Here is a 24476-nt window from a genome sequence, read left to right as displayed (position 1 = left end):
GAATGATTTAAACATTACATTTTATAACATGTGCTTGGATTCATTTCTGGAACACCAGCTACAAGAGCCGTGGTGGCGCAGTGGGTAGAGGGCAGTACGGCAGGCCACTTCAGCTGACTGCTAGATCAGCAGTTCAGCGGTTCAAATCTCACCGGCTCAGGGTTGACTCAGCCTTCCATCCTTCCGAGGTGGGTAAAATGAGGACCCGGATTGTTGTTGGGGGCAAAATGCTGACTCTGTAAACCGCTTAGAGAGGGCTGAAAGCCCTGTGAAGCGGTATATAAAAATCTGCTATTGCTATTGCTATTGCTATTGTTACAAATTACAGTGAGAACTGAATTCTGATTTCTCTTCCTGACTAGCTACCTTTCAATGCAGAATGAAGTTAGTTAGCTTTGCTCTCCTCCTTCCGCTTTGTCCCCCAGCCCTGTCACAACTAAACGAACCCTATGCCAGCTAACAAGTCCCAGTTGTGAGTTCTCCCCAAGAGGGTCGCTGCTGAGTGTCCTCCCAGATCTACTCCCTGCACACCAAGGCACATTTCCCCCCCCCATGAGTTACCACTTGTCACAGATAATGCAGGAACCAGGAGTGCTGCTTCTGTGGTGAGAATGAACTTCTAAACATCTCCCTTCCTGCTCTGTGGGCAGAGTTTTGGCTGAGCCACCTCTCAGCTCTTTGTGTCTAAATCCAATGGTGGAAGAACTTGGGGAGAAGGTGACGCTTCTTCTGCCACAGCTGAGGTCTTCTGAGGGGGGGTTGACCAGTACAGGTGAGTCACTTTCTGGTCCATCCAGCATCCTGAATTTCAACCTGGAAGGGAAGATAGGTAGTGTCCTATGAAGACCTCTAGGAAGGTCAAGAAGGGTAGGCGTCTTCTGTGTTGAAACTGAGAATAAGACAGGCGTTCATCTCCCATGGAGATTACGACATGTCCAAGGGCATAATTTGGGCTGGGCTGAGTCCCACATTTATTGATAGAATTTAAAGAAGCTTGTATCAGATTTTTTAAATATACGATACAAGGATTGTGATATAACATCTGCCAGCTCCTTCAGAACTCTGGGGTGTAATCCATCAGGTCCCAGTGATTTATATTCATCAAAATCTGACAATGCTCTCTTACCATTTTCTTTCTTTTTAAATTTTTATTTCTAGTCTGCCTTTTACTGTTATGGGCTACAGTTTCTTTTTGAGTGAAGACGGATGCAAAGAATGAGTTGAGCAGCTCTGCTTTCTCTCTGCTGCCTGTCACTTCCTTGCCATCTTCTTAGAGCCGAGCTCAAGGTTGACTCAGCCTTCCATCCTTCCGAGGTGGGTGAAATGAGGACCCAGACTGTGGGGGCGATATGCTGACTCTGTAAACCGCTTAGAGAGGGCTGAAAGCCCTATGAAGCGGTATATAAGTCTAACTGCTATTGCTATTGCTATTCTCTCTTAGTGGACTAACTGTTTCCTTGAAATCACCCTGGTGCTGATTCTAATTCAAAATAACAGAATAATAGAGTTAGAAAGGGTCTTGGCTCTGCTAAATGATTTTGATGCCAAGCTTGGAAGGGATGTTCCTGGGAGTTTCTCAGCATGACAGGAATCCCAAGAATAAAGAAGGAAGGGCCGGGCAGGGCAGGGCAGGAGGGAAGGAAGGAAGGAAGGACCCAAAACATCCACCTCTATATATTTGACCCTTAATGCAGATTATGTTCAGTTATAAGGGATCCTTCAAATTTCATTCTGCACAGATTGAAAGAGCAATCTCTTTCTCACTGTGCTTCTTCCGTGCGCTTCTCTCTCTTCCCAGCTGTCCCCTTTCCTCCTCATGGATTCACAGAACAAAACCAAAGGGACAGAATTCATCCTCCTTGGCTTCTCCAACCTTTTGAGCCACCAGGTCCACCTTTTCTTGGTGTTCCTGGCTGCCTATTTGGCCACGCTGATGGGCAACCTCATGATCATAACCCTGGTTCTCCTGGATTCCTGCCTTCACACCCCCATGTACTTCTTCCTCAGCCAGCTCTCCTGCTTCGATATCTGCCTTTCCTCTGTGATGGTACCAAAGATCTTGGTGAACTTCCTACGCCAGCAATACACCATCTCCTACAACCAGTGCCTGGCACAAGCCTTCTTCCTGTTTGGCTTTGCGGGATGTGAGCCGGCACTGCTGGCCGTCATGGCCTATGACCGCTACGCCGCCATCTGCCAACCTTTGCACTATGCCCACCTGATGAGGGGCAAGTTGTGCATCCAGCTTTCTGTGGCCATCTGGTTCTGGGGCTTCCTGAACTCCTCTATCTACACTGCTCTGACCTCCAGGTTGGAGTTTTGTGGAAACCACCAGATTCCTCACATCTTTTGTGATGGTCCCCCATTACTGAAAATTGCCTGCAGTGATACTTCTGTCCATGAGTTGGTCACTCACATCACTGGCACTTTTGTGGGTCTTATCCCTCTTCTGCTCATCATCCTCTCCTATTTCTACATTTTGTCCTCCATCCTGCAGATCCGCTCCAAGATCGGACGCCGCAAAGCCTTCTCCACCTGCGCTTCACACCTTGCTGTAGTGACTCTCTTTGTGGGAAACGCTTTCGTGAACTACAACCAGCCCAGTGCTGGCTACACCCTAGAGATGGACACCTTCATCTCCACCATGTTTTGCATTGTCACCCCCATGCTGAACCCATTGATCTACAGCCTTCGCAACAAGGAGGTGAAGGGGGCCCTGAAGAAGGTTCTCGGCTGCTGGAGAACAGCATAATTTTCACTCACTTATTGACGATTATCATTTCTAGTGCTGTCTGGGGGGGGGGTTATCCTTTGCTGTTGGAATATTCTGATATGCGGATATGAAGAGGGTCTGTTAAGAAATGTTTATATTCTCTTTAGCTTCTTTTTTATTTTATCCAAAATAGTTTGCATTTTCTCTTGAGTTTTTTTTTTGAGTTCACTATTATATTGTATAAAATAAGTTCTTGTGTTGGTGAGATGGTTAACAAACGAACCGAATGAATGAACAAATGACAGGTTTACTTGCACCCCAAACTATTTTGAAATCAGTACATTTATTTACATTATTTTTTTTAAAAAAAGATTTTTGATTTCTTTTTTATATTCTGCAACAACATTCCATATCGTCTCCCTCTGCAACACAAGGGTGGGGAACGTTGAACCTTTTATGTCTTGTGGACGCTACTATCAGCATCACCATCAAAATTTTTCCATCCTCATCAATATAAATTTGTTTTGCGGGGATTTTATCTTTAATATAAAAAGTCAACCCTCTTTTCTTACAGTCCGCCAAAGAGGGGAAAGTTTTGCCAAGTTTTGGTTGTACTAATAAATAATTGTGTCTTTGCTGAATGTGTACTTCTTGTAAGCAGATTATATCTATTTTTAGCTTTTCTAATTTATGGAATGTTTTCCTTCTTTTGATTACCGAATTAAGTCCATTTACATTAATTGAAAGCAATTTTGTTCCTGCTGTCTTTATATTTTATAATTAGGATTTTTAGCTCTAATTGTTCTTGGTTCCCGTTGTTCTCTAATCTCTACCCCACCTACAGCACCTTCTACAATGTCAATCCCACTTATGGCCCCTTCCACCTTCTCGGGTTCAGTTATAGGTATGTCTAACCATTGCACCAGAAGTTCTTCTTTTCCAAATTTCTCAGCTTTTCCTCTCAGATGTTCTGTATAAAAGGCTTCTGCTTTCTCAATCGTATCAATTCTGTATCTTTGTCCTTTCCATATAAATTTTAAACCTTCCGGTATCAGCCATCTATAATTGACTCCTAATTTGAGTAGAGTTGTAGTCAAAAATTGGTATTTTCTTCTTTTTTCCTCGCACTCTTCTAGGAATTTGCTTTAAACTTACAATCTCCTTGCCTTTGTATTCCAATTTTCTATCTCTTATTTTTTGCAATATTTGTAGTTTTAGTGCTTTTTTAGTAAATCTTACATGGACTTCCCTTGGAAGAGAGTTTCTCATTGCATTTCTTGTATTTACTCGAAATGTTTCATCTATACAATTCAGCATCTTCTCTGGGGATATCTCTAACTTGTCCATCAAGATTTCAGATATTATTTGTTGCAGATTCCCTTTTCTTCTGTTATATTTTGAAATCTTAAAAAATACTCAGAACGCTCCATCTCCCATCCTATTATTGCTCTGCTTTCTATTTCTATTTCAGTCAATCGACTGTCAAGTTCTTCATCCCTCTTCTCTCTTCGTTCCTCTTTTTCAGCATTTTTTTTGCATTCTATCTTCTTGTTTGACAATCTAGTTTTGTATAGTTACAATCTTTCCCTTTGTTTGATTTAATTTCAGATCTATGTTGTCCTCATATGCTGAACCTCTCAAGTTTGACTCCAGTGGGTGGACATGGGGGGGGGGTCATCTTTGGTTCCAAGAATGGAGGGTGATGCCAGTCTCCCTGACCAGTTAAAAGTTATGAGAATTTCATGTGCAGCAACATCTTTCTCTGGTTTCTTTTCTTTTTTTAAAAAAAATTGAGTCCGATGTTGTCTTTTGTGCTGTTTGGTTAATATCATATATAACACTAATCAAAATTACATATTGTACATTTAGGCACTGAACTGTGTGCCTTAGCAAGAAGGCAATGGCCTTTACTAGTTTTGCTGTGGAGGGAGGGAGGGAGGGAGGGAGGAAGGAAGGAAGGAAGGAAGGAAGGAAGGAAGGAAGGAAAGAAGAATGATTTAAACATTACATTTTATAACATGTGCTTGGATTCATTTCTGGAACAACAGCTACAAACTACAGTGAGAACTGAATTCTGATTTCTCTTCCCAACTAGCTACCTTTCAATGTAGAATGAAGTTAGTTAGCTTTGCTCTCCTCCTTCCTCTTTGTCCCCCAGCCCTGGCACAACTAAACGAACCCTGTGCCAGCTAACAAGTCCCAGTTGTGAGTTTGCCCCAAGAGGGTCGCTGCTGAGTGTCCTCCCAGCTCTACTCCGTGCAGGAATATTCTCAAGGTCTGCACACCAAGGCACATTTCCCCCCATGAGTTACCACTTGTCACAGATAATGCAGGAACCAGGAGTGCTGCTCCTGTTGTGGGAATGAATTTCCAAACATCTCCCTTCCTGCTCTGTGGGCAGAGTTCTGGCTGAGCCACCTCTCAGCTCTTTGTATCCAAATCCAATGGTGGGAGAACTTGGGGAGAAGGTGACGCTTCTTCTGCCACAGCTGAGGTCTTCTGAGGGTGGGTTGACCAGTACAGGTGAGTCACTTTCTGGTCCATCCAGCATCCTGAATTTCAACCTGGAAGGGAAGATAGGTAGTGTCCTATGAAGACCTTTAGGAAGGTCAAGAAGGGTAGGTGTCTTCTGTGTTGAAACTGAGAATAAGACAGGCGTTCATCTCCCATGGAGATTACGACATGTCCAAGGGCATAATTTGGGCTGGGCTGAGTCCCACATTTATTGATAGAATTTAAAGAAACTTGTATCAGATTTTTAAAATACAATGATTGTGATATAACATCTGCCAGCTCCTTCAGAACTCTGGGATGTAATCCATCAGGTCCCAGTGATTTATATTCATCAAAATCTGACAATGCTCTCTTATAATTTTCTTGCTTTTTAAATTTTTATTTCTAGTCTGCCTTTTACTGTTATAGGCTACAGTTTCTTTTCGAGTGAAGACTAATACAAAGAATGAGTTCAGCAGCTCTGCTTTCCCTCTGCTGCCTGTCACCTCCTTGCCGTCTTCTCTCTTAGTGGACTGACTGTTTCCTTGACATCACCCTGGTGCTGATTCTAATTCAAAATAACAGAATAATAGAGTTGGAAAGGGTCTTGGCTCTGCTAAATGGTTTTGATGCCAAGCTTGGAAGGGATGCTCCTTGGAGTTTCTCAGCATGACAGAAATCCCAAGAATCAAGAAAAGGGCAGGGCAGGGCAGGGCAGGGCAGGAAGGAAGGAAGGAAGGAAGGAAAGAATGGAAGGAAGGAAGGAAGGAGGGAGGGAGGGAGGGAAGGAAGGAAGGAAGGAAGGATCCAAAACACCCACCTCTATATATTTGACCCTTAATGCAGATTATCTTCAGTTATAAGGGATCCTTCAAATTTCAATCTGCACAGATTGAAAGAGAAATCTCTTTCTCACTGTGCTTCTTCCGTGTGTTTCTCTCTCTTCCCAGCTGTCCCCTTTCCTCCTCATGGATTCACAGAACAAAACCAAAGGGACAGAATTCATCCTCCTTGGCTTCTCCAACCTTTTGAGCCACCAGGTCCACCTTTTCTTGGTCTTCCTGGCTGCCTATTTGGCCACGCTGATGGGCAACCTCATGATCATAACCCTGGTTCTCCTGGATTCCTGCCTTCACACCCCCATGTACTTCTTCCTCAGCCAGCTCTCCTGCTTCGATATCTGCCTTTCCTCTGTGATGGTACCAAAGATCTTGGTGAACTTCCTACGCCAGCAATACACCATCTCCTACAACCAGTGCCTGGCACAAGCCTTCTTCCTGTTTGGCTTTGCAGGATGTGAGCCGGCACTGCTGGCCGTCATGGCCTATGACCGCTACGCCGCCATCTGCCAACCTTTGCACTATGCCCACCTGATGAGGGGCAAGTTGTGCATCCAGCTGTCTGTGGCCATCTGGCTCTGGGGCTTCCTGAACTCCTCTATCTACACTGCTCTGACCTCCAGGTTGGAGTTTTGTGGAAACCACCAGATTCCTCACATCTTTTGTGATGGTCCCCCATTACTGAAAATTGCCTGCAGTGATACTTCTGTCCATGAGTTGGTCACTCACATCACTGGCACTTTTGTGGGTCTTATCCCTCTTCTGCTCATCATGCTGTCCTATTTCTACATTTTGTCCTCCATCCTGCAGATCCGCTCCAAGATCGGACGCCGCAAAGCCTTCTCCACCTGCGCTTCACACCTTGCTGTTGTGACTCTCTTTGTGGGAAACGCTTTCGTGAACTACAACCAGCCCAGTGCTGGCTACACCCTAGAGATGGACACCTTCATCTCCACCATGTTTTGCATTGTCACCCCCATGCTGAACCCATTGATCTACAGCCTTCGCAACAAAGAGGTGAAGGGGGCCCTGAAGAAGGTTCTCGGCTGCTGGAGAACAGCATAATTTTCACTCACTTATTGACGATCATCATTTCTAGTGCTGTCTAGGGGGGAAGTTATCCTTTGCTGTTGGAATATTCTGCTATGCGGATTTGAAGAGGGTTTGTTAAGAAATGTTTATATTCTCTTTAGCTTCTTTTTTATTTTATCCAAAATAGTTTGCATTTTCTCTTGAGTTTTTTTTTGAGTTCACTATTATATTGTATAAAATAAGTTCTTGTGTTGGTGAGATGGTTAACAAACGAACCGAATGAATGAATGAACAAATGACAGGTTTACTTGCACCCCAAACTATTTTGAAATCAGTACATTTATTTACATTATTTTAAAAAAAACATTTTTGATTTCTTTTTTATATTCTGCAAGAACATTCCATATCGTCTCCCTCTGCAGCACAAGGTTGGGGAACGTTGAACCTTTTATGACTTGTGGACGCTACTATCAGCATCACCATCAACATTTTTCCATCCTCATCAATATAAATTTTTTTGCGGGGATTTTATCTTTAATATAAAAAGTCACCCCTCTTTTCTTACAGTCTGCCAAAGAGGGGAAAGCTTTGCCAAGTTTTGGTTGTACTAATAAATAATCGTGTCTTTGCTGAATGTGTACTTCTTGTAAGCAAATTATATCTATTTTTAGCTTTTCTAATTTATGGAATATTTTCCTTCTTTTGATTACCGAATTAAGTCCATTTACATTGATTGAAAGCAATTTTGTTCCTTCCATCTTCATATTTTATAATTAGGATTTTTAGCTCTAGTTGTTCTGGGTTCCCGTTGTTCTCTAATCTCAACCCCACCTACAGCACCCTCCACCTTCTCAGGTTCAGTTATAGGTATGTCTAACAATTGCACCAGAAGTTCTTCTTTTCCAGATTTCTCAGCCTTTCCTCTCAGATGTTCTGTATAAAAGGCTTCTGCTTTCTCAATCGTATCAATTCTGTATCTTTGTCCTTTCCATATAAATTTTAAACCTTCCGGTATCAGCCATCTATAATTGACTCCTAATTTGAGTAGAGTTGTAGTCAAAAATTGGTATTTTCTTCTTTTTTCTCGCACTCTTCTAGGAATTTGCTTTAAACTTACAATCTCCTTGCCTTTGTATTCCAATTTTCTATCTCCTATTTTTTGCAATTTTTGTAGTTTTAGTGCTTTTTTAGTAAATCTTACATGGACTTCCCTTGGAAGAGAGTTTCTCATTGCATTTCTTGTATTTACTCGAAATGACTCATCTATACAATCGAGCATCTTCTCTGGGGATATTTCTAACACATCCATCAAGATTTCAGATATTCGACTTCGACTTTTTCTTTCCCCACTGGTGTGGGCATGTATTGTTTAAGAAACAAAAATTATTATTACCATTATCTTTTTTTAAATAATAATTATAGTCAAATGAAAATGGATATATGATGATGGTGACATGTATGAATATTTGAGTTAAAATGCTGGAGCTAACATGAAGTATGTTTCTTGACTGTGGAAGAGATGCGCAAAAGTCTATTTGTAACCAACTGATACACTTTTTATAGCATGTAAAGAAGGATGTTGTATTTGTTTTAAATTAAAAATTAAAAAACTTTAATTAAAAAAAAGATTTCAGATATTATTTGTGGCAGATTCCCTTTTCTTCTGTTATATTTTGAAATCTTAAAAAATACTCAGAACGCTCCATCTCCCATCCTATTATTATGCTGCTTTCTATTTCTATTTCAATCAATCAACTGTCACGTTCTTCATCCCTCTTCTCTCTTTGTTCCTCTTTTTCAGTAATTATTTGCATTCTATCTTCTTGTTTGACAATCCAGTTTTGTATAGTTACAACCTTTCCCTCTGTTTGATCTAATTTCTGATCTATGTTTCCAATTCGCTGATCCATTGTCTCCATCCTCTTTTCCATGTTTTCAGACTTCTTCACTAGTTTATCTAGTTTTTCATCTGTTCTTGTTTGTAGTTTTTGTAGTTTTTCATCGATGCTTGTTTGTAATTTTGGTATTTCTTCCTTAATTGTCTCTAGTGTTGTAGGCTTCTCTTTTTCCTACAGTTGTTGTTTCCTGAGAAGTCTCAGGTGGTATCATCTCTGTTGGGCCCTTTTAACCAGGGCTGCAATGTGAGCACCCCAGGTCAGGTCCTCTTTTATGACAACACCCAGAAACCTAAAACTGGCCACTTGCTCCACTCAATCTCCATTGATGAGAAAGGGCTGGATGTCTGAGCTATTCCTTCTGTAGTCCACTATAAGCTCCTTGGTCTTATTGGGGTTAAGGACCAAGTTATTGTCTCCACACCACAAAAGCAACTGGTTTCATGGCAAGTCTCATTTATTGTGCAAAGCCAGAAGATTGTTGAGGTTTGAAGCTCAAGAACATCCAATGATGCTACGACACTTTCTTCCATGTTCATTTCCCTTCAGTTGGAGTGTTGGGTAGCTGCTGGATCTCAGAACCACTTTCCTGTCCCCAAAATTGAATTATTTGGGTAGCTGAGATACCTATACCCCCACCATCCCTTGCTCATCCTTCCCAGGAACACCCTTCCACCATCGTCAGTAGCACAATGAGACAGTCTTGAAAGCAAGACTTGAAAGGACAGAAGTCATAGTTAAGTGGAATTCATTGTGTCCTTCAAGGTTGGTGTTGATGATAAACCCATAAGTGGCGTGGGCAAATGGCCACTGAATTCTGGGATGACTAACAGTGGACTCTTGGATGGCCACCTCAGAAGTTACCCATGAAAAACAGATGATTGTGTTTTGGGAACAGAGACGAGAGAAGCAACACATTGGACCATGTTGTCCTCATATGCGGAACCTCTCAAGTTTGACTCCAGTGGGTGGACATGGGTGTGTGTGTGTGTGTGTGTGTGTCATCTTTGTCTCCAAGAATGGAGGGTGATGCCAGTCTCCCTGACCAGATAAAAGTTGTGAGAATTTCATGTTCAGCAACATCTTTCTCTGGTTTCTTTTCTTTTTTTAAAAAAAATTGAGTGAGTTGTTGTCTTTTGTGCTGTTTGGTTAATATCATATATAACACTAATTAAAATTATATATTGTACATTTAGGCACTGAACTGTGTGCCTTAGCAAGAAGGCAATGGCCTTTACTAGTTTTGTTGTGGAGGGAGGGAGAGAGGGAGGGAGGGAGGGAGGGAGGAAGGAAGGAAGGAAGGAAGGAAGGAAGGAAGGAAGGAAGGAAAGAAGAATGATTTAAACATTACATTTTATAACATGTGCTTGGATTCATTTCTGGAACACCAGCTACAAACGACAGTGAGAACTGAATTCTGATTTCTCTTCCCGACTAGCTACCTTTCAATGTAGAATGAAGTTAGTTAGCTTTGCTCTCCTCCTTCCGCTTTGTCCCCCAGCCCTGGCACAACTAAACGAACCCCTTGCCAGCTAACAAGTCCCAGTTGTGAGTTCGCCCCAAGAGGGTCGCTGCTGAGTGTCCTCCCAGCTCTACTCCCTGCAGGAATATTCTCAAGGTCTGCACATCAAGGCACATTTCCCCCCCCCCCCATGAGTTACCACTTGTCACAGATAATGCAGGAACCAGGAGTGCTGCTCCTGTTGTGAGAATGAAGTTCTAAACATCTCCCTTCCTGCTCTGTGGGCAGAGTTTTGGCTGAGCCACCTCTCAGCTCTTTGTGTCCAAATCCAATGGTGGGAGAACTTGGGGAGAAGATGATGCTTCTTCTGCCACAGCTGAGGTCTTCTGAGGGGGGGGGGGGGTTGACCAGTACAGGTGAGTCACTTTCTGGTCCATCCAGCATCCTGAATTTCAACCTGGAAGGGAAGAGAGGTAGTGTCCTATGAAGACCTTTAGGAAGGTCAAGAAGGGTAGGCGTCTTCTGTGTTGAAACTGAGAATAAGACAGGCGTTCATCTCCCATGGAGATTACGACATGTCCAAGGGCATAATTTGGGCTGGGCTGAGTCCCACATTTATTGATAGAATTTAAAGAAGGTTGTATCAGATTTTTTAAATATATGATACAATGATTGTGATATAACATCCGCCAGCTCCTTCAGAACTCTGGAGTGTAATCCATCAGGTCCCAGTGATTTATATTCATCAAAATCTGACAATGCTCTCTTACCATTTTCTTGCTTTTTAAATTTTTATTTCTAGTCTGCCTTTTACTGTTATGGGCTATAGCTTCTTTTCGAGTGAAGACGGATGCAAAGAATGAGTTGAGCAGCTCCACTTTCTCTCTGCTGCCTGTCACCTCCTTGCCGTCTTCTCTCTTAGTGGACTGACTGTTTCCTTGACATCACCCTGGTGCTAATTCTAATTCAAAATAACAGAATAATAGAGTTGGAAAGGGTGTTGGCTCTGCTAAATGGTTTTGATGCCAAGCTTGGAAGGGATGCTCCTTGGAGTTTCTCAGCATGACAGAAATCCCAAGAATCAAGAAAAGGGCAGGGCAGGGCAGGGCAGGAAGGAAGGAAGGAAGGAAGGAAGGAAGGAAAGAATGGAAGGAAGGAAGGAAGGAGGGAGGGAGGGAGGGAAGGAAGGAAGGAAGGAAGGAAGGATCCAAAACACCCACCTCTATATATTTGACCCTTAATGCAGATTATCTTCAGTTATAAGGGATCCTTCAAATTTCATTCTGCACAGATTGAAAGAGCAATCTTTTTCTCACTGTGCTTCTTCCGTGTGTTTCTCTCTCTTCCCAGCTGTCCCCTTTCTTCTTCATGGATTCACAGAACAAAACCAAAGGGACAGAATTCATCGTCCTTGGCTTCTCCAACCTTTTGAGCCACCAGGTCCACCTTTTCTTGGTGTTCCTGGCTGCCTATTTGGCCATGCTGATGGGCAACCTCATGATCATAACCCTGGTTCTCCTGGATTCCTGCCTTCACACCCCCATGTACTTCTTCCTCAGCCAGCTCTCCTGCTTCGATATCTGCCTTTCTTCTGTGATGGTACCAAAGATCTTGGTGAACTTCCTACGCCAGCAATACACCATCTCCTACAACCAGTGCCTGGCACAAGCCTTCTTCCTGTTTGGCTTTGCGGGATGTGAGCCGGCACTGCTGGCTGTTATGGCCTCTGACCGCTACGCTGCCATCTGCCAACCTTTGCACTATGCCCACCTGATGAGGGGCAAGTTGTGCATCCAGCTGTCTGTGGCCATCTGGCTCTGGGGCTTCCTGAACTCCTCTATCTACACTGCTCTGACCTCCAGGTTGGAGTTTTGTGGAAACCACGAGATTCCTCACATCTTTTGTGATGGTCCCCCATTACTGAAAATTGCCTGCAGTGATACTTCTGTCCATGAGTTGGTCACTCACATCACTGGCACTTTTGTGGGTCTTATCCCTCTTCTGCTCATCATGCTGTCCTATTTCTACATTTTGTCCTCTATCCTGCAGATCCGCTCCAAGATCGGACGCCGCAAAGCCTTCTCCACCTGCGCTTCACACCTTGCTGTAGTGACTCTCTTTGTGGGAAACGCTTTCGTGAACTACAACCAGCCCAGTGCTGGCTACACCCTAGAGATGGACACCTTCATCTCCACCATGTTTTGCATTGTCACTCCCATGCTGAACCCCTTGATCTACAGCCTTCGCAACAAGGAGGTGAAGGGGGCCCTGAAGAAGGTTCTCGGCTGCTGGAGAACAGCATAATTTTCACTCACTTATTGACGATTATCATTTCTAGTGCTGTCTTGGGGGGGGGGAGGTTATCCTTTGCTGTTGGAATATTCTGCTATGCGGATATGAAGAGGGTCTGTCAAGAAATGTTTATATTCTCTTTAGCTTCTTTTTTATTTTATCCAAAATAGTTTGCATTTTCTCTTGAGTTTTTTTTTTGAGTTCACTATTATATTGTATAAAATAAGTTCTAGTGTTGGTGAGCTGGTTAACAAATGAACCGAATGAACGAATGAACAAATGACAGGTTTACTTGCACCCCAAACTATTTTGAAATCAGTACATTTATTTACATTATTTAAAAAAATATTTTTGATTTCTTTTTTATATTCTGCAACAACATTCCATATCGTCTCCCTCTGCAACACAAGGGTGGGGAACGTTGAACCTTTTATGTCTTGTGGACGCTACTATCAGCATCACCATCAAAGTTTTCCATCCTCATCTGTATAAATTTGTTTTGCGGGGATTTTATCTTTAATATAAAAAGTCAACCCTCTTTTCTTACAGTCTGCCAAAGAGGGGAAAGTTTTGCCAAGTTTTGGTTGTACTAATAAAAAATCGTGTCTTTGTTGAATGTGTACTTCTTGTAAGCAGATTATATCTATTTTTAGCTTTTCTAATTTAGGGAATATTTTCCTTCTTTTGATTACCGAATTAAGTCCATTTACATTGATTGAAAGCAATTTTGTTCCTCCTGTCTTTATATTTTATAATTAGGATTTTTAGCTCTAGTTGTTCTTGGTTCCCGTTGTTCTTTAATCTCTACCCCACCTACAGCACCTTCTACAATGTCAATCCCACCTATGGCCCCTTCCACCTTCTCGGGTTCAGTTATAGGTATGTCTAACAATTGCACCAGAAGTTCTTCTTTTCCAGATTTCTCAGCCTTTCCTCTCAGGTGTTCTGTATAAAAGGCTTCTCTTTTCTCAATTGTATCAATTCTGTATCTTTGTCCTTTCCATATAAATTTTAAACCTTCCGGTATCAGCCATCTATAATTGACTCCTAATTTGAGTAGAGTTGTAGTCAGAAATTGGTATTTTCTTCTTTTTTCTCGCACTCTTCTAGGAATTTGCTTTAAAATTACAATCTCCTTGCCTTTGTATTCCAATTTTCTATCTGTTATTTTTTGCAATATTTGTAGTTTTAGTGCTTTTTTAGTAAATCTTACATGGACTTCCCTTGGAAGAGAGTTTCTCATTGAATTTCTTGTATTTACTCGAAATGTTTCATCTATACAATTCAGCATCTTCTCTGGGGATATCTCTAACTCATCCATCAAGATTTCACATATTATTTGTTGCAGATTCCCTTTTCTTCTGTTATATTTTGAAATCTTAAAAAATACTCAGAACGCTCCATCTCCCATCCTATTATTGCTCTGCTTTCTATTTCTATTTCAGTCAATCGACTGTCAAGTTCTTCATCCCTCTTCTCTCTTCGTTCCTCTTTTTCAGCATTTTTTTTGCATTCTATCTTCTTGTTTGACAATCTAGTTTTGTATAGTTACAATCTTTCCCTCTGTTTGATTTAATTTCAGATCTATGTTGTCCTCATATGCTGAACCTCTCAAGTTTGACTCCAGTGGGTGGACATGGGGGGGGGGTCATCTTTGGTTCCAAGAATGGAGGGTGATGCCAGTCTCCCTGACCAGTTAAAAGTTATGAGAATTTCATGTGCAGCAACATCTTTCTCGGTTTCTTTTCTTTTTTAAAAAAAAATTGAGTCCGATGTTGTCTTTTGTGCTCTTTGGTTAATATCATATATAACACTAATCAAAATTATATATTGTACATTTAGGCACTGAACAGTGTGCCATAGCAAGAAGGCAATGGCCTTTACTAGTTTTGCTGTGGAGGGAGGGAGGGAGGGAGGGAGGAAGGAAGGAACGAAGGAAGGAAGGAAAGAAGAATGATTTAAACATTACATTTTATAACATGTGCTTGGATTCATTTCTGGAACACCAGCTACAAACGACAGTGAGAACTGAATTCTGATTTCTCTTCCTGACTAGCTACCTTTCAATGCAGAATGAAGTTGGTTAGCTTTGCTCTCCTCCTTCCGCTTTGTCCCCCAGCCCTGGCACAACTAAACGAGCCCTGTGCCAGCTAACAAGTCCCAGTTGTGAGTTTGCCCCAAGAGGGTCGCTGCTGAGTCTCCTCCCAGCTCTACTCCCTGCAGGAATATTCTCAAGGTTTGCACATTTCCAAGGCACATTTCCCACCCCCCGAGTTTCCACTTGTCACAGATAATGCAGGAACCAGGAGTGCTGCTTCTGTGGTGAGAATGAACTTCTAAACATCTCCCTTCCTGCTCTGTGGGCAGAGTTTTGGCTGAGCCAGCTCTCAGCTCTTTGTGTCCAAATCCAATGGTGGGAGAACTTGGGGAGAAGGGGATGCTTACTCTGCCACAGCTGAGGTCTTCTGAGGGGGGATTTACCAGTACAGGTGAGTCACTTTCTGGTCCATCCAGCATCCTGAATTTCATCTTGGAAGGGAAGAGAGGTCGTGTCCTATGAAGACTATGAAGTGTCCTTTAGGAAGGTCAAGAAGGGTAGGCGTCTTCTGTGTAGAAACTGAGAATAAGACAGGTGTTCATCTCCCATGGAGGTTACGACATGTCCAAGGGCATAATTTGGGCTGGGCTGAGTCCCACATTTATTGATAGAATTTAAAGAACTTACTGAGGTTAGCAGAGAGAAGGAACCCTGAAATGGAGAAAATGTGACCACAGCTGAATGAGCCTCACCTTTCAATCAACCAGAATAGCATGGGAAGGGACCTTTGAGGTCTTCTAGTCCAACCTTCTGCTCAAGTAGGAGACTCTAGACCATCCCAGACATATGGCTGTCCAGGGTCTTCTTAAAAATCTCCCGGGTTGGGGCACCCACAACTTCTGTTCCACTGGTCAATTGTCCTCGCTGTTAGGAAGTTTCTTCTTAATTCCAGGTTCCTTTTCTCCTTGATGAGTTGCCATCCCTTGTTTGCCTTCTGATGCTGTGTCAAATAAGTTGACCGCCTCTTCCTTGGGGCAGCTTCCCAAATACCGGAATACTACTATCACGTCCCCAATAGTCCTTCTTTTTTCTAGACTGGCCATTCCCAACTCCTGCAACCGTTCTTCATCTGTTTTTTTTCTCCAGACTTTTAATCATCTTAATTGCCCTTCTTTTTCTCAAAGTCTCAACATTTTTTTTGTAATGTGATGACAAAAACTGGAAAAAGTATTCCAAGTGTCATCTTGTGGTACTAAGACTTCATGTGATTTTGATTCTATGATTGTGTTTATACAACCAAGGATTGTATCAGCCTTCAGAACTCTGGGTTGGAATCCATCAGGTCCCAGTGATTTATATTCATCAAAATCTGACAATGCTCTCTTACCATTTTCTTGCTTTTTAAATTTTTATTTCTAGTCTGCCTTTTACTGTTATGGGCTACAGTTTCTTTTCGAGTGAAGACGGATGCAAAGAATGAGTTGAGCAGCTCTGCTTTCTCTCTGCTGCCTGTCACATCCTTGCCTTCTTCTCTATTTAGTGGGCTGACCGTTTCCTTGACCTCACCCTGGTGCTGATTCTAATTCAAAATAACAGAATAATAGAGTTGGAAAGGGTCTTGGCTCTGCTAAATGGTTTTGATGCCAAGCTTGGAAGGGATGTTCCTGGGAGTTTCTCAGCATGACAGGAATCCCAAGAATCAAGAAAAGGGCAGGGCAGGGCAGGGCAGGGCAGGGCAGGGCAGGAAGGAAGGAAGGAAGGAAGGAAGGAAGGAAGGAAGGAAGGATTGGAAGGAAGGAAGGAAGGAAGGAGGGAGGGAGGGAGGGAGGGAAGGAAGGAAGGAAGGAAGGAAGGAAGGATTGGAAGGAAGGAAGGAAGGAAGGAAGGAAGGAAGGAAGGACCCCAAACACCCACCTCTATATATTTGACCCTTAATGCAGATTATCTTCAGTTATAAGGGATCCTTCAAATTTCATTCTGCACAGATTGAAAGAGCAATCTCTTTCTCACTGTGCTTCTTCCGTGCGCTTCTCTCTCTTCCCAGCTGTCCCCTTTCTTCCGCATGGATTCACAGAACAAAACCAAAGGGACAGAATTCGTCCTCCTTGGCTTCTCCAACCTTTTGAGCCACCAGGTCCACCTTTTCTTGGTGTTCCTGGCTGCCTATTTGGCCACGCTGATGGGCAACCTCATGATCATAACCCTGGTTCTCCTGGATTCCTGCCTTCACACCCCCATGTACTTCTTCCTCAGCCAGCTCTCCTGCTTCGATATCTGCCTTTCTTCTGTGATGGTACCAAAGATCCTGGTGAACTTCCTACGCCAGCAATACACCATCTCCTACAACCAGTGCCTGGCACAAGCTTTCTTCCTGATTGGCTTTGCGGGATGTGAGCCGGCATTGCTGGCCGTCATGGCCTATGACCGCTATGCCGCCATCTGCCAACCTTTGCACTATGCCCACCTGATGAGGGGCATGTTGTGCATCCAGCTGTCTGTGGCCATCTGGCTCTGGGGCTTCCTGAACTCCTCTATCTACACTGCTCTGACCTCCAGGTTGGAGTTTTGTGGAAACCACCAGATTCCTCACATCTTTTGTGATGGTCCCCCATTACTGAAAATCGCCTGCAGTGATACTTCTGTCAATGAGTTGGTCACTCACATCACTGGCACTTTTGTGGGTGTTGCTCCTTTTCTGCTCATCATGCTGTCCTATTTCTACATTTTGTCCTCCATCCTGCAGATCCGCTCCAAGATCGGACGCCACAAAGCCTTCTCCACCTGCGCTTCACACCTTGCTGTAGTGACTCTCTTTGTGGGAAACGCTTTTGTGAACTACAACCAGCCCAGTGCTGGCTACTCTCTGGAGGTGGACACCTTCATCTCCATCATGTTTTGCATCGTCACCCCCATGCTGAACCCCTTGATCTACAGCCTTCGCAACAAGGAGGTGAAGGGGGCCCTGAAGAAGGTTCTCGGCTGCAGGAGAACAGCATAATTTTCGCTCACTTACTGACAATCAACATTTCTAGTGCTGTCTGGGAAGAACCCATTGGGGGGGGTTATCCTTTGCTGTTGGAATATTCTGCTATGCGGATATGAAGAGGGTTTGTTAAGAAATGCTTATATTCTCTTTAGCTTCTTTTTTATTTTATCTCATCCAAAATAGTTTGCATTTTCTCTTGACTTTTTTTTTTGAGTTCACTATTATATTGTATAAAATAAGTTCTTGTGTTGGTGAGATGGTTAACAAACGAACCGAATGAACGAATGAACAAATGGCAGGTTTACTTGCACCCCAAACTATTTTGAAATCAGTACCTTTAATGTTCTTAAAAAAAGGATAAAGTTTACCCCTCAGTTATTTTTGTTAGGTATAATTACTGATTGTACAGCTGTAGAGATTAATTTGATTTTGCACTTAATAACTGCAGCTAGATTGCTGGTAGCGCAATACTGGAAGAAGGAAGATTTGCCTACAATCCAAGAACAATCCAAGAAAGTCATAAATTTAGCCGAGATGGCTAAAATATCTGCATATCTTAAGGACCACTCAAACGAGAGATAAAATGAGGCTGGAAAAAATGGATCGATTATATACAAAATAAATATGGGTCTAGGAAATTCCAGATAGCTTATGATTAAGATCAGGGATGATATAAATTGTTTAAAGTTAGCCTAGCAAGGAGGAGCTAAGTTCAATGTAAAGATGTTATCAATTTTTTATTTTTCCCCCCAATGTATTTTAGACTGTTTTTGTTAAAGATTTATGCCGTGTATGGATTCTGGGAAGTTGGGGGAGGGAAGGCTGGGGGGCAGGGTGGGAGGGAGGGATGAATATTAGGCTTGACGAGGGGTGTTAGATTTTAATGTAATATGATTGCACATGTATACTGTCTTCTCTTATTTTTTCCTTAAAACTAAGATATGTTATTGATATGGAAGCATAAATACCATCAACATAGAATGGAGTTTGCTCAGAAGCTGAAATACACCAAGTGAATGAGAGGAAGAGTGGGAAACAGAGGAGAGAAGAAAGATGGGAAGAGAGGGATAGGAGAGAGGGTAAGGGGGGAAGATGAGGAGGATAAGGAGGAGTGGAATGAAGAGAGAGGAGAAGGAGAAAGGAAGGGGAAGTAGAGTAGAAAAGGATGATGGAGGGAAGAAAGGAGGTAGGAGAGAGGCTGAAGAAAGAGGTGTTTGGAGAGCAGAAGAGCTAATAATGGGTTTTTATCTTTCTGGGCATTGATGACAAGAGGAACTGATGTAATTACTACTTAATACAATAGGATATGGGCTATGGAATAGTATACATGTGATTGTATGTTATGAAAGTGGAAAGTGGAGATTCGGACCCTCACCACCCTCCAATCCTTCCGCGCCGCTTTGAAGATCTGGCTGTCCCGGCTGGCCTGGGGTTAAGATTCCAACCCCACCCGAATTGTGTGACTGTTGTGCTCTCTTTTAATATGTTGTATTGTTTCCATATTGGAATACTGTTTGTCTCCCCCCCCTCCCTTTTTGAATTGTGAGCCGCCCTGAGTCCCCCCAGGGAAAAGGGCGGCATACAAATAAAGGAAATGAAATGAAAGGAAATGAAATTTAAAAAGCATATTTCGGGGGAAAAAAGAAATCAGTACATTTATTTACATTATTTAAAAAAAAGATTTTTGATTTCTTTTTGCTATTCTGCAACAACATTCCATATCGTCTCCCTCTGTAGCACAAGGGTGGGGAACCTTGAACCTTTTATGACTTGTGGATGCTACTATCAGCATCACAGCATAAACCAGGAGTATAAACAAGGACTTCCTGAGTCTCCCCACTTCCAGTAGACACAGGATGTCAGCCTCTGCTTCGCTTACTTGCTATCGGCTGCCGTAGAAACGGGGAGGGTGGGGGCATGGTATTTGGGATGGGAATGAATGGCACAGGAGGTGATATGACAAAGGGAATTTTCTTCTCACCATCTTCTGTGCATGTTGATGGTCGGTGTTTGGACCTGGTCAAGGCCAACCATCCTGCATACCAACCTGATGATGCTGTCTGGAGATGCAACCCACATGACACCTTAGGTGGCGCAGTGGTTAGAGTGCAGTACTGCAGGCCACTTCAGCTGACTGCAGTTCTGCAGTTCAGCGGTTCAAATCTCACCGGCTCAGGGTTGACTCAGCCTTCCATCCTTCCGAGGTGGGTGAAATGAGGACCCGGATTGTTGTTGGGGGCAATATGCTGACTCTGTAAACCGCTTAGAGAGGGCTGAAAGCCCTATGAAGCGGTAGATAAGTCTCACTGCTATTGCTATTGCTATTAGGGAGTTGCAGATTGGACACTGGGGTGGGTGTTGTTAGAGGGAGGGGGCTGGGTTATCATTTGATATGTACGTGTTCGCACATTTCTGGCTCAGATCTTGCTTTACTATCTTTTCATAACCAGTAAAAGCACTTTTTAATTCCAGAAACAATGGAGTTGGGAGTTTTCTTTCTTGGTTACTGACCGACACATACTCTGCAAGGGGGTAAAAGTGCCTTATAGGGTGCAGGAGCCGAAGGAGAGAAGAATTAGGTGCAAGAGTTTGTCACAACTCAGTCTTTCAACATTTGTTGATTCCTTTGCAGGCTCCAGAACAATGCATAATGGTGCTGCAGAGGTATCCATAGTCTCCCATTTTCTCAAATACTCCCAAGTCTATTGATCTCTCCCACCCCCACCCACCGGGAGGAGAGGCAGACACCAAGCATATCCTGATGCCAAATAGCATTTTGTTTAACCAAAGTATCACTTTTCATGTCCTGGTACAGAAGCACTTTGACATGTGAGTTTTGTCTCAGTGCTCATCATTTGTTTTAGCAATAGCAACAGCAGTTAGACTTATATACCGCTTCATGGGGCTTTCAGCCCTCTCTAAGCGGTTTACAGAGTCAGCATATCGCCCCCCAACAACAATCCGGGTCCTCATTTCACCCACCTCGGAAGGATGGAAGGCTGAGTCAACCTTGAGCCGGTGAGATTTGAACAGCCGAACTGCAGAACTGCAGTCAGGTGAAGTGGCCTGCAGTGCTGCATTTAACCACTGCGCCACCTCTTCTTGGCAGCCCTGACCAGGTGGGTTCTTGGCCCAACAAGGTTCAAGCCACAGTCTCTTTCACTTGTTTGCAACCCAAAGCAAGGACGATTGCAGGGGGCCCCAAACTTGGCAACTTTAAGACTTGTGGACTTCAACTCCCAGAATTCCCCACCCGGCTAGTCTTAAAGTTGCCAAGTTTGAAGACCTCTGGGCTACTCTTTCAATTCAGCATTGTGCAGACTCAAAAGCAAGTCAATTACTGTCCTGTGCAAAGGCCATCCTGATGCCGCATGAGGATCTGCCACCTTATGATACGCAAAGCCTGTTGAATCCAGGGCCGTTGTCTCAACTCAGGCAAGAAGCAACGGATTAAGCTAGTCTAGGAGAGGAGGTCCAACCCAGAACTAAGGAGAGAGAGTGAGAACAATTAACCAGTGGAACAACTTGCCTCCAGAAGCTGTGGGTGTTCCAACACTGGAGGTTTTGAAGAAGACTCTGGGCAATCATTTCTCTGGAATGACATGGGGTCTCCCGCTTGAGCAGGGGGTTGGACTAGAAGACCTCTAAGATCCCTTCCAACTCTCTTCTTCTGTTATTTAATGACCTGTGCAAAGGATATTCTGATGCTGCTTGATTGCATTTTTGCCTCTTATGACCTGCAAGGTTTGATGAGTCCAGGTATGCCAATTTCCAAAGGTCCTCTTAAAAGGCCAGCGGAATCCCTCCTGCCTCCCAGGTTGGGGATCGTGTGTCTTAGAAGAGCCGAGGTGGCGCAGTGGTTAGAGTGCAGTACTGCAGGCCACTTCAGCTGACTGCAGTTCAGCAGTTCGGCGGTTCAAATCTCACCGGCTCAAGGTTGACTCAGCCTTCCATCCTTCCGAGGTGGGTAAAATGAGGACCCGGATTGTTGTTGGGGGCAATATGCTGACTCTGTAAACTGCTTAGAGAGGGCTGAAAGCCGTAGGAAGTGGTATATAAGTCTAACTGCTATTGCTATTGCTATTTTACGATGCAGGCAACAAGGCCATCGAGGGTGTAAAGTAGGGGCCCAATTTTAATCAGATCGCAAGGCAGGATGTGCAGTCACTGCAGAGATTCCGCCACAGAAGCTGGCAGCTTTCAGCCTCCGGTTGCAGCAGCAAGAGGAAATTGGGAGCCTTGCAATGGGATAAAATTTATGCAGATTCAAGGAGTATCTGGGGAAGAGACCCAGTTTAGAGTCGGCATGGGCAAACAGGGTGTTCCTGAAAAGCAATGCAGCAGAGATTAAGCAAGCCCCCCTTAATTTGTGCTAGTCACCCAAACCACAAAAACTTTGGCAATTACAGGAATTAGCAACGGAGCAGGTCAGCAGAAATAGTTGCGTTTGCTATTCTGCATGAAACTTGTAGATGCAATCTGGCTGCAGGAAAAAGACAGGTTTGAAAAAACACAAGCTGCAAACGATAAAATTTGGAGGCAAAAGGGGGAAGTAATTATGGATGGTAGTAAATTAGGCAGGTGTAAGAATTGAAACAGAGGCCCAAGAGATTACTGGCCACTATGCCAGTTAGGAACAGGGACAGTTAGAGAGAAGCAATGGGTCTGTAACCCAAGTCAGTTACAATTTATTGTCCAATGTTTGCAATGCAGATAAAGCATTTCCACGTCTGTTATCACGTTGACATTGGAGGAAAGGGGGGAGGTGTAAGTCAGGGAGATATTGAAGAGGCTAAAGATCCTTCTGGAAATACCTTGAAAAGCGTATCGCAGATAGTTGGGAGAAAGTTCTCCAAATCTCCCCCCCCCCGTTTCCCCTTTAAATGATTAAATCAGACTGAGGACATTTTTCCAAGATATACATCTTTTATTCTAATCCTTCTACTCACCATCTTGCTCTATTCATAGCACCACACAGCCTTCTCCTTGTAGTTATAATATTATAATCTAGAATTTTCAAATAATGGGATTTTCCCAAATCCTTGGTTGGCTACCAAACAGATGATGTACATTCAATATTTTTCCCCCATCATATTACAAAATCTGAAGGAACTACAGGGAGGTGGACATCAAGAGGACCTTGAAAAGGGAAAAGATCCTTCTGGAAATACCTGGAAGAGGGCATTGCAGATAGTTGGGAAAAAGTTCTCCAAATCTTTTTCCCCCCGTTTTCCCCTTTAAATGATTAAATCAGATTGAGGACATAAGAAGGAAGGAGATGGCAGGTAGAGTCCAAAATGTCATTGAGCCAATGACCCATATTAGAATTTACATCTACACAACCCCTCAGTCTGAAAAAATCATTGCTGGTGGTGATTACAAAAGGAGATACAGAGAGACTAGGAAGAAAACCAATTTTTTTCTTCACTGCTTTCCAGGAGATGCATCTTCCTTCTCCTGAGTGCCCAGAAGTTTTTGTAGGGCCCCTTTGACCTCCTTGTTTCGGAGGCTGTAGATTAGCGGGTTCAGCATGGGGGTGGGAATACAATACAGGGTGGAAACTAGGGTGTCCACCCCCAAGGAGTAGTCCGCACTGGGCCGGTTGTAATTCAAGTTGGCCATCCCATAGTAGACGATGACGGTAGTCAAGTGGGCAGCACAGGTGGAGAAGGCTTTTCTCCTTCCAGTGCTGGAACGGATCTTCAGAATTGTAGATAAGATGTAGACGTATGAAATGACAACAAGGAGGAAAGGGCTGAGACCCACAAAGACAGTTGCTGTGTGAAGAGCCATTTCGTTGACATAAGTGTCGCTACAAGCAATTTTCAAGAGTGGAGGGACATCGCAGAAGATGTGATGGATCTTGTTGGCTCCACAGAAGGCCAAATTGGTGGCCAGGGCTGTGTGAACGGCTGAGTTGAGAAGGCCCCAGACCCATGAAGCTGTAGCCAGAGGGACTCGCACCTCCTTACTCATCAGTTGAGAATAGTGCAAAGGCTCACAAATGGCCGCATAGCGGTCATAGGCCATCACAGCCAGCAGTGCGGATTCAGTTCCTGCAAAGCTCATGAGGAAGAACATCTGGGCCATGCACTCGTTGTAGGAGATGGTGGGTTGTTGGCGCAGGAGGTTCACCAGGATGTTGGGGAGGGTGACTGAGGGATAGCAAATGTCTAAGCAGGACAAGTGGCTAAGGAAATAGTACATGGGACTATGGAGGCGTGAATCCACCTGGATCAAGAGGAATATCATTGAGTTGGCCACCAAGGTGATGAGGTAGATGGCCAGGAACAGCAGAAAGAGGAAGGGGCGTCCTCTGGGCATGCCAGAGAAACCCAGAAACAAGAACTCCGTCACCTGCAGGGTCTGATTGACGCTTTCCATGAGGTCCATCAAGAGTTAGAATTCAAGGGTAGCCTCCGCGTTCAAATCACAGCATGAAGAAGAAGCTTCACAAGCAGGAGTGAACCTCTAGAGTTCCCCAAAGGCTTTCTGGAATAATTAAAGAATGCTTTGCATGAATAAAAAAAATATCAGCAATTCTGTTCAAAAAGGCAGAATGGGGATCATTCATGAGGGAAGAAATTGGGGCTCAGAAGCTGAATTCCTTCCACAGAATTCCTGTGTTCATCCAGGATCCTTTACCTTTTTTTCAGGGTTCACACCAGGGATTCACCCATGCACCCACAAATTCACTAACACTATTTACAAGGGGTGATATTAATC

The 24476-nt window shown here is 43.5% G+C and overlaps 4 protein-coding genes and 1 pseudogene across 4 annotated transcripts; 4 read left to right on the top strand and 1 right to left on the bottom strand.

The window, feature by feature from the left end:
- Positions 1–1816: 1816 nt before the first annotated feature.
- On the top strand, positions 1817–2752 carry LOC148043967 (olfactory receptor 5V1-like). The gene has a single exon (XM_087722504.1). It carries the CDS (start codon positions 1817–1819, stop codon positions 2750–2752), a length of 936 nt encoding a protein of 311 aa, XP_087578630.1.
- A 3422-nt stretch (positions 2753–6174) lies between these two features.
- On the top strand, positions 6175–7110 carry LOC148043966 (olfactory receptor 5V1-like). The gene has a single exon (XM_087722503.1). The coding sequence runs from the start codon at positions 6175–6177 to the stop codon at positions 7108–7110; it is 936 nt and encodes a 311-aa protein (XP_087578629.1).
- Positions 7111–11802: 4692 nt separating this feature from the next.
- Positions 11803–12738, top strand: LOC148043965 (olfactory receptor 5V1-like). The gene has a single exon (XM_087722502.1). The coding sequence runs from the start codon at positions 11803–11805 to the stop codon at positions 12736–12738; it is 936 nt and encodes a 311-aa protein (XP_087578628.1).
- A 4088-nt stretch (positions 12739–16826) lies between these two features.
- On the top strand, positions 16827–17780 carry LOC148043964 (olfactory receptor 5V1-like; annotated as a pseudogene).
- A 5394-nt stretch (positions 17781–23174) lies between these two features.
- On the bottom strand, positions 23175–24140 carry LOC148043963 (olfactory receptor 5V1-like). The gene has a single exon (XM_087722439.1). It carries the CDS (start codon positions 24132–24134, stop codon positions 23175–23177), a length of 960 nt encoding a protein of 319 aa, XP_087578565.1. The 5' UTR covers positions 24135–24140.
- Positions 24141–24476: the final 336 nt, after the last annotated feature.

Source organism: Thamnophis sirtalis, unplaced genomic scaffold, assembly GCF_051295495.1.
Source record: "Thamnophis sirtalis isolate CommonGarterSnake01/CBP01778 unplaced genomic scaffold, rThaSir2_p1.2 scaffold_9, whole genome shotgun sequence".
Taxonomy (NCBI): Eukaryota; Metazoa; Chordata; class Lepidosauria; order Squamata; family Natricidae; genus Thamnophis; species Thamnophis sirtalis.
The sequence above is the reverse complement of the archived record's forward strand: the minus strand, read 5'-3'. Positions and strand labels throughout refer to the sequence as shown.

Coding starts and splice junctions, on each gene's coding strand:
- LOC148043966 (XM_087722503.1), top strand. CDS start 6,175: ATGGATTCACAGAACAAAACCAAAGGGACAGAATTCATCCTCCTTGGC.
- LOC148043963 (XM_087722439.1), bottom strand. CDS start 24,134: ATGGAAAGCGTCAATCAGACCCTGCAGGTGACGGAGTTCTTGTTTCTG.
- LOC148043965 (XM_087722502.1), top strand. CDS start 11,803: ATGGATTCACAGAACAAAACCAAAGGGACAGAATTCATCGTCCTTGGC.
- LOC148043967 (XM_087722504.1), top strand. CDS start 1,817: ATGGATTCACAGAACAAAACCAAAGGGACAGAATTCATCCTCCTTGGC.